Source organism: Rhinolophus hipposideros (genome assembly GCF_964194185.1).
Source record: "Rhinolophus hipposideros genome assembly, chromosome: 4".
NCBI classification, from domain to species: domain Eukaryota; kingdom Metazoa; phylum Chordata; class Mammalia; order Chiroptera; family Rhinolophidae; genus Rhinolophus; species Rhinolophus hipposideros.
Genome location: NC_138050.1, coordinates 107,682,879 through 107,697,347, shown reverse-complemented (window position 1 = coordinate 107,697,347; position 14,469 = coordinate 107,682,879). Strand labels below are relative to the sequence as shown.

At 41.7% G+C, this 14,469-nt stretch overlaps 1 protein-coding gene across 16 annotated transcripts in view; it reads left to right on the top strand.

The window, feature by feature from the left end:
* The window catches only part of FBXO25 (F-box protein 25), a 55,409-nt gene that overhangs the window by 20,040 nt on the left and 20,900 nt on the right, over window positions 1–14,469 (top strand). For all 16 annotated transcript variants that reach the window (XR_013993183.1, XM_081045673.1, XM_081045672.1 and 13 more), the window contains 4 exons: window positions 45–185; window positions 6,936–7,039; window positions 7,698–7,747; window positions 10,227–10,319. Coding sequence is in view for 15 of the 16 variants with exons in the window: in XM_081045673.1 (XP_080901799.1) it covers window positions 52–185; window positions 6,936–7,039; window positions 7,698–7,747; window positions 10,227–10,319 (381 nt within the window). In the remaining variant the exon portion in view is untranslated. The remainder of the gene's footprint in view (window positions 1–44; window positions 186–6,935; window positions 7,040–7,697; window positions 7,748–10,226; window positions 10,320–14,469) is intronic.

The following is a 14,469-nucleotide window of genomic DNA, read 5'->3' as shown; positions in this document are numbered from 1 at the left end:
AATTGTACGTATATATTTTTTAACATAAATTAACTTTTTAATAGGAGAACTATGCCATTTTTGGGTCAGGACTGGAGGTCTCCTGGATGGAGCTGGATTAAAACAGAAGATGGCTGGAAAAGGTGTGAGTCCTGGAGTCAGGAGCTGGAAAGAGAGAATAACCAGCGGAACTTCGATCACAGCTTGTAAGTTACCGCTGAGCAGGAGCCGGGTCCTGTAAGAGCCTGCTGAACCTTTACGTCTTATCTAGTTTTCAAGTCGCTGGAAAGCTTTGTGACTTGAGATTTGGTTGAGAATTGTCCACACACTAGGCTGGTGTGAGGACGCAAGTTGTTCATCTAAAGACTAAGCCCAGTAGATTGCCTGGTCCCCACACAGAGGTGCTGCTTTTGTCATGGATTAAGGGCTCGCTGCCGGACACTCACAGAAGGCAATATATGGCATCAGCTTTTGAGAAAAGAGAGGGCTTTCACTGTGACGCCCACCATCACAGAGGCAGGAGGCAAGGCTCCAGTCCCTCTCCTCATGGGGTTGGGGATAGCGGGACGGGCTGGCATGCGGAAGTGCTGGTGGGGCAGGTTTCAGTGGGAGTGGTTTTGGCATCTAACCACTTACACGAAGAAATACATGGTCAGGGACTTCAGGGCCAGATCTTCCTAGACAGCAGATCCTTTGCTTCTGAAAGGGTTCCGGAGTTCAAGTTCTGGTCACGTCCTGTTCTTGGGTTCCATGCGGTGCTGGAGGTGAGGGTGGTAGGCGGATACTGGTTCTGGGAGCGGCTGGAGGTCAGAGTTCTCTCTGCGGTCCATGCTGCCCACACTGCCCAAGCTTTGGCTGCCTGACTTGGGGGTTTGGTCTGTTATCTCTGAAAGGCAACTCAGCATCTGGTTAGAAACAAGATGGGACCAGTTTGAGCTGGTTCTGCAGTTATGCTTTCTTCTTTTTAGTTAAAACATTTAATCCTGACAGTCGTCTGAGAGATAGGTATTATTATTATTATTATTAAACCCACTTTATAGCTGAGGAAATTGAAAGATACAGTTTTGGCAATTTGTGTCAGAGACCCATAATAACAGTGGCTTACATAAGATGAATAAATTTCTCTTTTAAAATTTTTATCTTTTTATTAGTTTCAGGTGTACAAAAACAACATAATAACTAGACACTCACACCCCTCACTAAGTGATAACCCCCTCCATTCTACATACGATCGACATCGTATGTATTAATAGCTGTTACAGTTCCATTGACTCTATTCCCTATGCTGTACTCTACATCCCGCTCTATATGCAGAGGATGCCAAAAAATGTATACACATTTTAAGAAAGGAAAATTGTATTAAATTGTGATACTCAATATATACAGATAACAAAAGATGAATACAAGTCACGTTTGACTTCTGCAATTACAAGAGGTGCTCAAAGTAATTCCCATCAGCATAATTTTAATACATTTGATCACACTTGATTCCCCGAACAAATCCCGTTTGATGGTGGTGTATGATCCTTTTACTGTATTGCTGAATTCAGTTGCTGAATTCAGCAACTGAATTCAGTTTGCTAATGTACTGTTCATCAGGGACACTGCTATAATTTGTGTGTGTGTGATGTACTTGTCTAGTTTTGGTTTCCGGGTAGTGCTGGACTGGTAAAATGAGTTAGGAAATGTTTCCATTTCTAATTTTTGGAAAAGTTTGAGAAGGATTGATAGTAATTCTTTACATGTTTGATAGAACTAATTAGTGAAGCCATCTGGTCCTGTGTGTTTGTTTGTTGGGAGGATGTTGGTTACTGATTTAGTCTTCTTATTAGTGATCGCTCTATTCAGATTTTCCCGTCTTGATTTAGTGTTGGTAGATTGTGTGTTTCTGGAACTTGACTGTTTGTTCTAGTTTGTCCAATTTGTTGGCATGTAATTGTTCATGATAGTTTCTTATGACCTTTTGTATTTCTGTGGTATGAATTGTAACATCTCCTCTTTCATTTATCATAGTTCATGAGTCTTCCTTTCTTGGTGAGTCTAGCTAAATGTCAATTTTGTGTATATTTAAGAATAAACAGTTCTTGGTTCACTGATCTTTTCTATTGTTTTTTTCTAGTTTCTATTTCATTTATTTCTGCTCTGATCTTTATTTCCTTTTTACTACTAACTTTGAACTTTGTTCTTTTTCTAGTTCCTTAAGGTATAAATTTAGGTTGTTTATTTGAGATGTTTCTTGTTTCTTGAGGTAGGTACTTATCACTATGACCCTCCTTAGAACTGCTTTTGCTTCATTGTAAGTTTTGGTGTATTTCCATTTTCCTTTGTCTCAAGGTATTTTTTTAACTTCTCTTTTGTTTTCCTCTTTGACACATTGGTTGTTCAGTAGCATGATGTTTAATCTCCACATATTTGTGATAGTTCCAGTTTTAGTCTTGTAATTGAATTCTAGTTCATACCATCATGGTCAGAAAAGGTGCTTGAGATGACTTCAATCTTAATTTATTAAAGACTTGTTTTGTTGCCTAACATATGCTCTGTCCTAGATAATGCTCCATGTGCAGCTTGAGAAGAGTGTGTCTTCTCTTGCTTTTGGAGGGAAAATTCTGTATATGTCTGTTAAGTCCATCTGGTCTAACATGTCATTTGATGCCAGCGTTTCCATATTGATTTTCTGTATGGACGATCTGTCCATTGATTAAAGTGGGCTGTGACTGTCCCCTACTACTATTGTATTGCTGTCTATTTCTCTCTTTAATTTTGTTAATATTTGCTTTACTTATTCAGGGGTTCCTATGTTGGATGCATAAATATTTACAGATGTTATATCCTTTTGTTAGATTGACCCTGCATAATGCCTTTCTTTGTCTCTTCTTACAGTCTTTGTTTTAAAGCCTATTTTGGTCTATTTTAAATGTAATTATAGCTGCCCCAACTTTCTTTGGGGTTTCCATTTGCATGGAATATCTCTTTCCATCCCTTCACTTTCAGTGTGTGTGTTTCCTTACATCTGAAGTGAGTCCTTTGTAGGTACCATATAAATTGGTCTTATTTTTTAATCCATTCATCTACTGTATGTCTTTTTTTCTTTTTAAAGATTTTATTGGGGAAGAAGAACAGGACTTGATTGGGGAACAGTGTGTACTTCCAGGACTCTTTCCAAGTCAGGTTGTTGTCCTTTCAATCTTATTTGTTCAATCTTAGTTGTGGAGGGCACAGCTCAGCTCCAGGTCCAGTTGCCGTTGTTAGTTGCATGGGGCACAGCCCACCATCCCTTGCGGGATTCGAACCGGCAACCTTGTGGTTGAGAGGATGCGCTCCAGCCGACAGCCATTCGGGAGCTCAGGGGCAGCTCAGCTCAAGGTGCTGTGTTCCATCTTAGTTGCAGGGGGCGGAGCTCACCATTCTTTGCTGGACTTGAGGAATAGAACTTGCAACCTTGTGGTTGAGAGCCCACTGGCCCATGTGGGAATAGAACCGGCAGCCTTTGGCGTTAGGAGCAGGGGCTCCATCCGCCCGAGCCACTGGGCCAGCCCTACTGTATGTCTTTTGATTGGAGATTTTAGTCTATTTACATTTAAAGTAATTATTGATCGATATGTACTTATTGCCATTTTGTTCATTGATTTCTGGCTGTTTTGTAATTCCTTTGTTCCTTTTCTTCCTTTCATGATTTATTTAGTGGTATGCTTAGATCCCTTTTCATTTTTTGTGTATCTTTTCTTTTTTCTTAGTGTTTACCACAAGGCTTACTTATAACTGTCTATTTTAAGTTGACAACAACTTAAATTTGAATGTATTCTAAAACTCTACATCTCCCCCCATGTTTTGTTTCTTTATGTCACAGTTTACATCTTTTTATCTTGCATATCCATTAACAGATTTTTGTAGTTACAGTTATTGTTACTACTTTTGTCTTTAACCTTCATACTGGCTTTATGAGTGATTAACCCACCCCCTTTACAACATTAGATTATCCGAATTTTACTATTTATTTACCTTTACCAGTGAGATTTATACTTTAATATGTTTTCTTGGTACTATTTAACACCCTTTCCTTTCAGCTTAAAGAAGTCCTTTTAACATTTCTTGTAAGGCTAGTCTAGTGGCAGTGAAGTCCTTTAGATTTTCCTTGTCTGGAAAACTTATTATCTCTCTTTCAATTCTTCAGCACAACTCTAGTGGGTACAGTTATTCTTGGGTCAGTTTGTATTTTTAACATTTTGAATATATATGGTGGCACTCACTTCAGGCCTGCTTAAATAACATTTTTACATATTTTAATTCTGGAAGCATTTATTTGCCCCCATACACACACACACACACACACACACACACACACACTTACTTTTTTTTTTTAACCTGACAATATAACTACCACAAAAAAATGCGGATTTTTTCTGTTTAAAATGCTTTGTAAAAATAGCAACTAACTTTCTTACAGTAGGCATTTTCCTTTGATTATTCTGTGTTGACTCAGATGAGGTGGTATGTTTGACATTGGTCCCCGGGCTTTCCTGTGAAGTCTGGTGAGCTCCTTCACTGGCCACGCCTGCCTTTGGTGTCCACTGGTGTGAGGAGCCCCGAAGGAGCTACTATCCACATGCTCTGCGGACACGTTTGCTAGAAGAATGCGGTTCCTGCAGCCAGTCCTGCCCCTGTGTCAGCCAGGAGTAAAAGGGACTGTCCTCCCTGAGACATGGGACAAGCTGAGGGCCGGCCATCCCAGAGCAGGTGTCTCAGGCGTTTGCCGGATTCCTCTTCTCTGCTGCACGGGTGATTGCCCCCCTCTCTCTATGACATTGTTGTCAGCTGTTTGCTCCCCTGTAGTCTGGTTTCGTTTCTGTGACAGTTTCTGGAGAGCAGTGTGTTTCTGCTTTTTTCCTTAATGTGTTTGTGATTGTCTCTAGAGAAGCTGTTGAAGTTTGAAAGCTTCTACATTCAGTATTCAAGTCAGTGATAATAAACTGGCCTGAGATTAAATATGAGAGACAATCAGGATCAGCTGGTTCCCTTGGATTGGTGATATTTGATGCCCGCCACTGGATGTTGTGTGGTTAGTTTTTCTAAGTGCACTTTTGCTTGTCTGGATGATTTGTAACTGTTGCCAGTGCTGTTTAAGTCTGCTCTGACAGTTGGGCAAATTCAGTTTTTATTCAAAGTGAATGCTGGCTGTAGGAGCTTGTGTGCAGCTCCCTCCCTCGCTCCGAGCGTCAGGTCGGCCCCGGGCTTGCCGATGGCTCAGCTCCCCAGAGCCCCACTTTGCTGTCAGGAGGAAACACTCCATTATCAGTGTTGAAGATGAGAACTGGGCGCTATTCCCAACAGCCAAGACTTGGAAACAACCGAAATGCCCATCTACAAACAACTGGATTAAGAATCTGTGGTTCATTTATACAATTGAGTATTACTCGGCTGTAAAGATGAAATCTTACCATTTGCAACGATATGGATGGACCTAGAGAACATTATGCTGAGTGAGATAAGTCAGACAGAGAAAGACGAATACCATAGAGCTCACTTATTTGTAGACTCTAAAGAATTGAATAAATGACAAAGTAAACAGAAATAGTCTCAGAGATACAGAGGAACCGCTGATGGTTGCTAGATGGCAGGCGGGTGGGGATGAAGAAGGGGAGGGGATTAGATAGCACAAATTGGTAACTACAATATTGCCACAGGGATATGAAAGACAGTTTGGGGAACATAATCAATAATGTTGTAGAGATTTTGTAGGTTGTCAGATGGGCACATTTCTTATTAGGGAGACCACTTCAGGGAGATGGTGTAGATGCCTGATCACTGCACTGTACACCTGAAGCTGAATTATATTGTATGTCAACTATAATATAATTTAATATATATATACAGTCACGGGATATGGAGTACAGCATAGGGAATAGAGTCAATGGAATTGTAGTAGACACATACGATGTCAGAGGGGCAATAGACTGGGGAAGGGGGTTATCACTTTGTGAGGGGTGAAATGTCTATTACATTGTTTTGTACACCTGAAACTAAAAAGAAGAAGAAACAATTAAAGAGACAATAGAACAGTGTCTTAAGAGGACTGAAAATTTTTTTAAATGTTATCTCAGATTTCTTTATCAAGCAAAAATATTCTTTGAAATAAGAGTGAAATAAAGTCATTTTTAGATTTAAAAAAACATTTTTAACATTTTGTGCATGTGTACTTTTGAGGGGTGGATTGCTGTTTAGTCTTTTTTGCTACAAGGAGGAAACTTTAAAGCAAATGTGTTCACGTTAATTAGTTATTGCCTTATTTAATTTCATTATTTCATAAAAAAAGTAAAATAAAAATTGAGAAAGCTTTTAATTAGGTGTATTAAATGGGAAAAATTAATGTTCTACTTCATCTTCCTTCAGTTAAGTGCCTTAACAGCATTATTTGGCTGATGATTAATTAACAAGGAAAAGTTATAATGCAGTAATAGTTCCAGTTAATTAAGTCTTTGAAAATATTGGAGATAAACAGAAATGTTGAGTGTTGACTGCACGTTGGATCAGGATACATCAAGTCATTAGTCAATGCCGGGTATCATATTGTCATATTAACTTTTATTCAGAGTGTTTATAGTTTTGTTTATAACCTCCATGTTTTCAAAAGGCATTTTGAAGTCTGAAACTACCTTGGATGAGTGTATCAAAACCCTTGGGACATTCTAAAGCGTGTTGAGTACTTCCTCTATAACTTTTTTGAGAGAACCAGGATAAATGTCAGATTTCTCAAAACAAAAAGAACACATTAGACATTAACCTTGTAGTTTCAAATCTGTGATGTGCTGCTTTGAAAAGTAACTGGTTGCTTTCATAATTTATAACATGATTTTTATTTTGATTTCCTTAAATGCAAACCAAATATCTGTTATCATATTTTACAGTCAAATGAAGATCTCCCTGTAAAAATATTTTAATCAAATGTATCTTTATTGCAGAATCTTAAATAGTGAAGATGAAGAAATATTCAGTAATGAAGAGCATGGGTATACATCTAAAAAAAGGAAAAAGGGCCATTTTAGAAACGACACAAATACTCAATGTAAGATCACGTTCATTAATAATTTTATACTTGTTGAATATGTTTGATATACCAAATTGCCTTGACAGTGCTATCCAATGAAACGAAAGATGAGAGAGACGGTAAATGACAGCACATGTCAGTGTAGCCCACTGACTTTGTGGCTGACTTTCTGAAGCACATCCATGAGTTACTGAGAAATGTTTCAGTCACTCTGTCTGCTGAAGAAGATAGGGTCCTCTGGGGAGTGGTTGTCATGATCCCGGAAGCTTTGGGATTTGAGTTTTGTGAAAAATTTGACTTAAATCGAACACTGCATAAAAGCAGTGACAGAGAACGGAATGTTTTGTCAGGGTACATAATCATTTGTTAATAAGTGCATTTTATACCAATCTACTTTGACGTCACCGCAGTCGTTGGTGACACTAATTTTCTTATACGTTACTAAGAGTTGGTACTGCCTTAACTCACTTTTTCATATAATGATATATTTCAGCACCTCCTAAACTGATGTTAGGAAACAAAGCAATTCTGTTTACATTTAGCCAAGTAAAAATATCTCCTATCTATACGATAGTTAGATAGTTTTGTTAGCATATCCAACTATTTTAAGTTCCTGAAAATCTTCATTTTGAAATGATACACAGGTTTTTAAAAACAAAGTCAATTTTTATTCTAGGTTTTTATCGTGAAAAATGGATCTATGTCCATAAAGAAAGCACAAGAGAAGTAAGTATTCTGTTACAAAAAAGAGCATATTTTGTATTGTTTCTGTTGAATATGTCATATAACATAATTTTTTTCAATATCAAGTCTGTGGATCACATTCTAACAGATGATCTCTGATACATTGAATCTTGTGTGTATGTGAGTGTGTACGTACGTGTGTGTGTATGTGAGTGTGTACGTACGAACGTGTGTGCATGGTGTATGGTTATTGCCTCCAGTTCAAATCTGAATGAACAAAAAGCCTGTTTCAGAATAAATGTGGGCCGTGAGATAGTTTGATATTGTCTTCCCACCTTTCCCCCAAAGATGTTGAATGTTGAGTCCCTGGTACCAGCAGGGAGGTGTTGGTGGCCCTTCTGTGTTTGGGGAGCCATGAGAACATGTAAACCCTCATTTAACATGTAGAGTTGCTAATACGACGTTAGTAACTGACTGTGACTCTGCAAAGATCAATCTGAACCTTTCCCCTCCTTTCTTTTGCCAAGTTGGCTGAAGCTTTTTTATGAGCCACCAAACAGCCTGCTTACTCCAGTTCCGCGTCTCCTTTTCTTCTGCGTGGTGTCTGGGGACACTTCCTTCTTTCTGTGTTCTGAGAAACTCTGCATTTGCCTTGTTTTATAGCAGTTGAGGGAAATAATTTAGGGAGCAATTGTTCAGTATACATTAGCATTAGTTAAATGTTCCAGAAGTGTTAATAATGGATGTCCTGAAACTAGCCCTGCTTCCTATGAGGTTAAGGGTTAGATTCTGAGACAGAAAACTTATTGGACCTGTTTGGTGATAGTTCATATTGTTACATGGGATGAAACGACGCCAGTCCTTAGCACACAATCTCACACACCATTAGAAGAAAGAGTTTGGCAGAATCTGAAGTAGTTTGAGCTTATGAAAGACTATTAAATATTTCATTTGCTCTGTTACCATACTGATGACAGAAACGGTATCCAACTTAGGCCAATGTAAGCACCAGAAGGGGGATTTACAGAGTCTGCAGAGATGGTGTGTGGCCCTGAGAAACAGAGTAGCCAGGCTCAGGAAGGGAGCAGGACTCGGAGCTGGGAGCTGGCCCTTCTTTCTCCAACTGTGTCTGGTCTCACCAGATGTCTCGTCTTCTCACCTGATGCAGACCAGGTACCTGCTGCCTGTTGACGTCGCTGAGTTCGGCTGCCCTGCAGCCTCTGAGCGCCCCTTCCCGTGGGCGTGGTTCCCAGCCCCCTCGGTGCTGGGCTGCTCATGTGGTTCAGACATGCCCTTTGCAATTCGCTCTGTGAGTCAGATTTAATTCCCCAAAGAAGAGGTCTGTTGTGAGATGGGTGGCTACCTGGAGAAGAGTCTGCCACACCAGCATTTAGGGTCTGTTCGTTGGGAAGAAGTTCAAGTAGAAATATCAGTTGTGATTAATTTCAGACTTTATCAAACCTTTGCTTCCCCCATAGCTCCCAGGAACATAGTAGATTTTCAGTAACAATATGTACTGAATGTTTTAAGTAAATGCATGTTGTTGGTTGGTGCACACATTAGGACTGTTCTTGGGATCTGGGCACGAGACTAATTAGCCCTCATTGTGCATCTTTTACAGGAGACTAAGGCTTTTCACCTCTTCTCTAGACTCTCTCCTGCCTCACCTCATGTTTTCTGCGACGATTCCCCAATTTATCTATCTGATTAACTCTTGAGTTGAAAATCTCTTTAAATGTTCTTCACATTTCAAATACAGAAGATTGTGTTGAAAGGAGCCCTAAAGCCTAATGTCCAGATGTACGCAAACCCACATAGAATACAGGGTATATCATTAAGGGAAGATAACTGAAACGGGGCAACAGTGTTTCTGCACTTAAAAAGAAGTCCTGTGTTTCTTTTGTTTTCTTTGACTCTTGGACCTGTGGGTCTAACTACCAGCTTCTTGGGTTTGGGGGGCTAAGCATCCCCTGCTCCCACCTGGAAACTGCCCGTCGTCACATCCCACTGCGTCCTGCCCTCTCCTCCCAGGCGGCTGTTTGCAGAGCCGAACTCGTCCCCACTTGCTGACATGCCTCCCGCCCTTGACCTGTGTGTGGGACAGACTGCCAGACCCACAGGCCTGCATGACTCCTTAGAGGAATCGGATGTCTGCACACATGTATTTATATTCAGTAGTTGCATGTTTACAGCAAGGCAGACCCCTGCCTTATGTCTTTCTAGTTGCATAGCCTACAATACTTCACTTCTTTTATGATTTTAGGCTTGCTTTGCCCTCCCACCTAATGTACCATTATATTTCAGTGCAGACTGTCTCGATTCTCCACAAATGATTGACATTTAGCAATGCTATAATTTTACTCTACCATCATCTATATATGGAATAAGTTATAATGAAAACAAATGTCCTTTGCCCAAATCTACAAAAGCAATTTGCACAGACTCACTCACCTTAACTGTCAATGCCCTGTGACCAAGTGGCTCAGACGTCGAGTTCTAACAGTCCTGTGTCTGCTTCCAGCGGCATGGCTACTGCACTCTGGGAGAAGCTTTCAACCGCCTGGACTTCTCAAGTGCCATTCAGGACGTCCGCAGGTTCAATTATGTGGTCAAAGTAAGTATTTACCTCCCATCCCCTTTGTGCTCCACTCAGAGGCCTGTTCCTCTGCACGTGGCTGTGTCGAAAAGCTGACCCAGCAAAATGAGTGTTGGAGTTATAGGCATATAAAAATATGCCTATTGTGTGTTTAGTGACAAAGGTTTCTCTTCTGTTAGAAGTATGTCCTGTTTTCTAATATCACCCAGCTTCTTACTGGTCTTACCAGCTTCAAGAAGGAAGGTCCGGCCCCTTCCTTGACTGTGTCCCCATGGTGGGGAAGCTAAGCCATTTTCGTTGGTCCCCACTGCTCCCTCTGACCTTTACACGACTTCTCATGTCCTGGGACTTCCTCCTGTGGACACTCACTTGCCTTGGTCCCTGTAACCCCCAAGGCTTGTTTAAACGCTACTTGCTTTTGGAGATGAAGTCCTCCCTGTCTCCTGAGTATTTCATGGGTCCTTTAACAGCGAAGACATGAAAACAACGAAAAAGATGCAAGCGACTAGAATGTCTGGTTCACTGAAGATTTTGAAACTTGTTTCTTGTTTCTACTGATACTGTGTGGCTTCAGCAGCTCACACCTCGGCCCACGATGAGGGACTGGGAGTGAGGCTGCAGTCAGGACGGCCTGCATGCAGTGGTCGGCAGGCCTGGGACGGGCACTGGGGCCGCAGCAGCTGTCCGTCATGTACCATGGCCCTGAGCCTCTGACACGACACTGAGGCCGAGTGTCCACCACAGAGGGCTGTCGCCGGGAGGCCGTGCAAGCGCCCAGAACACACTCTGCTTACACGCTGGCCCCATTTGGGCGGATTTAGACAAAGGCATAACAGCAGTCGTGCGCAGATCCAGTGAAGTCAAGAAACAAGTCACGGGAGAAGCCGACCTAGAGACTGGGTGCTATTGTCCTCACACGGACGGGGGCTTCTATTAAGGCCTTCTTGTTCTGGATTCTACGAACTTTTCCTCTCACGGAAATCCAGTGACTTTTGAATGTCATATGACATTTTAAAATAAGGGCCTTTGAGTTCAATAACACTGTAAAAAAGAACTCTAAAATTTTTGGTCTTGCTAGTAATTAAGCCCTTGTTTGCTGTGTTGAACTTTGTGTTAAGGGACCCAATCACATGCTACGTTATTGTCGTATAATAATCTCTTCAGTGACCCCGTCACCCCTGCCACCTAACACAGGACCTGGAAAACACTCGTTTCTGGTTCTTCTTGAGCTGAACTTCAAGATGAATGAATGAGGCACCGCTCACATGCACTGTTTTGTGAGTTGTTCATCACTGTTAAATATTCTCCACAAATTCTACCTCAAGTATGAATGGCCAGTTGGACTCTCTAAAATAATCACATTTTTGCCAGTTAGTTTACTAAACCTTTAGGCACCTTCTCTTTGCAAGAAAACTTTGTATTTGGACATGGAGGAACTTCATCCTTTATTATAAAACAGATTCTTCCCAAAAGAGTTCCTTAGCACAAAAAAGATGTATTTAATTAAAAGAACTTTCTTAGTGTTAATTCGGGAATTGGCTGTCGGCTACTACTCTAGGCGTTTCCTATAATTTTTCCCCTTAAATGTGTTGGTCTAAACTGTACAATGAAATGTGTTAATGTCCTAAAAATAAGATTCATGTAGGAGGAAAGACAAGAAATGACAGCGTGGGACCTGCTTACAATCGAAGGACACGCTCTTTAGCCAGACAGCTTAACCTCAGCAGGATTAAATGTGATGCTGTAGCTGTGACGTTTTCAGGAGAGACACCATGAACCGGCGATCACAGTGGAGGGTCTGGCTTATGTGCACACACTAGCCATGCTGGCCTTTCCTTCATTCAGTGGCACGCCAACAGAAGTGTGTCCAAGTTATTTAGAATTTTGGAATTATTGTCATTATTGTAGGGTCTGCAAGTATACGGTACCGTCTTTGTCTTCCTTAACTTCCAGCATATTTATCCTGTCAGTAAGAAAACTGTAGAGCATGACTAAACACAGCAAGCAACTAAGAGTTCTTTGAACACAACTGAAATGATAAATTGTGTAACAGTTCAGTTTCCATAAAAACCGTGGAAGCCGTGTGAGTTCAGGGCATTTCTCCACATCTGGGGACTCAAGTTTCCTCACTGAAGAGAGGGGTGACAGTACCCGTCTCATACGTGTGCTCTGAGAATTAGGCAGGCTGATGGTGTCAAGTACTGGAACTAGTGCCTGTATAATAGTCACTCAGTGTTTACTGTTGATTATAAGTGTAAAAGAGCCCAAAAGTGAAGACTGAACCACTGAGTCTCTCTGCTCGGTGAAGAATGGACTGTCCACACTGTGTCAGGCTGACTTGGAAGGTACAAACGGCAGCACCTGGGTCTTACCCCGCATGCTCATGAGACCCATCGTGAACACACACATATGTGGAGTTCTCACTTTCTCCTGATCATAGTTAGGAATGCACTTTGAATCTCACATAGCTACAGTTGTATGTTGCTTTATTTAATTCTGGTTTTACTGTCTTATCAGAGTTTGGCCTGTAAGGTCTCTGCTTCTTTGAAATGTGTCACGTTTTCCTTTGTGGCCATTTCCATAATTGATTTTTGTGAACATTCTGTTGACACGAAAAAAATGCACATTCTCTATTTGAAGGATGTCATTTTTCTGCTTATGTATAAAACAAGCTTTGGCAGTTCTGTTAGTTAATTCTTCCACATCCTTCTTTAGAATTTTGAAATTTGAAGAGATATATAAAAGTCTGCTGCAGTATTTATATTTTCAGGTAATGGTTATTAAATTTCCAACAGATTTTGCCCTATATCTTTATCTAAAAAGAGGCTAGTGTCTGGTTCTATTTTCTTTGTAAATCTGTCTTTTGCCCTTTTCACGTAACCACCATTTTAACCTAACATTTTCCTTGTCATCTGTTAACCTTGCCTCTCTTGCCTCCTGTGTCTCTGCATGCTGGTGTGGGGGGTTCACTGTCACCCAGACCTTGTGGATAATTAGCTAAGACAGCTGCTGCGCCCGTGCCTTCTGCTGGCGACTTCAGGTCTTTTTCACAGAATTTTTACACGGTGTTAGAAAACTGTAGTTTATGTCGATGACGGGAGGACACGTCGTCCCTGTTTGTGAAGGCTCTGTGGTACTTTTCACTCTTTGGAAGAGATTTTGGTTTTGTGAGTTACATCTATTGGAATTAAAACTTTTACAAAATATTCCTGTTTATTTAAAAATAAAGAGCAGCGTTGTTTCTCACCTTTGCACATCTTCCGATATCGGCTATAACAGAAGACCCTGGAATCCTCAGGTCTGCTCCTGAGTCCATGTGTCACATAGCATCGGCGTTTCTTGTCGCACGCTGATGGGAGTGTGAGCATTGTGTGCCCAGCGTGGCCAGCGTCCGTCTCAGTGAGGCTGCAGCAGGAACAGACTGCGGGCACCCGCGGGGCCCCTCGGGCAGCGCTCGGAGACCCTCTGCACTCAAGCAACGCCGGCCCAGGCCCCACACTTCTCGTAGGGGTGAGGACAGGGCTGTGTGACTCTCCTCCTTTTCCTCGTCGTTCTCTGAGGAAAAGAAGAACAGTGTGTTTGCAGACTCTCATGTGCTTCCTCTTGTTTACGTGTCATTGGAGCAAGAAGCCAGGTGGGAAGGTTTTGGGGTTTACACGATGCGCCTGGCTGGGTGCATCGAGATGTGCCTGCATCTCGAGGGTCAGTACTCAGTGTGGCTGCACACACCTCAGGTACTTCCCAGTCCCGCGTTCGTTAGCACGGCAGCCCATCTCTTCACTCAGTTGGCTGAATCCTTTGTCTCTATTTGGTTTGTAATGCGGGGGCAGAACAGAGGTGTGACACCATTAAAACACTGCTGGCTGTGGTGGCGGTCAGGCAAGGGGGACATTGAATAACGGTGCGTAGCTGGCATGAAAGGAGTAGGAGCAGGCCTGACGTGTCAGCCGTGTGTTTAGTTCGGGTGTGTTGGGCAGGCGCTCACCTGTCTCTGGCCAGTGCGCTGAAGTGTCATTTTTCTGTAGTTACTGCCGTACAGAGCGCTTTTCACATGGATACATTAGAAGTCACAGGAGGATTTTTCCCCAACGTGATTGTCATATTGATAATGTTAATTTGGACTGCTATAGCCAATCTGGCTGGGTGAGCATGTGGGTTAACAGTTTCT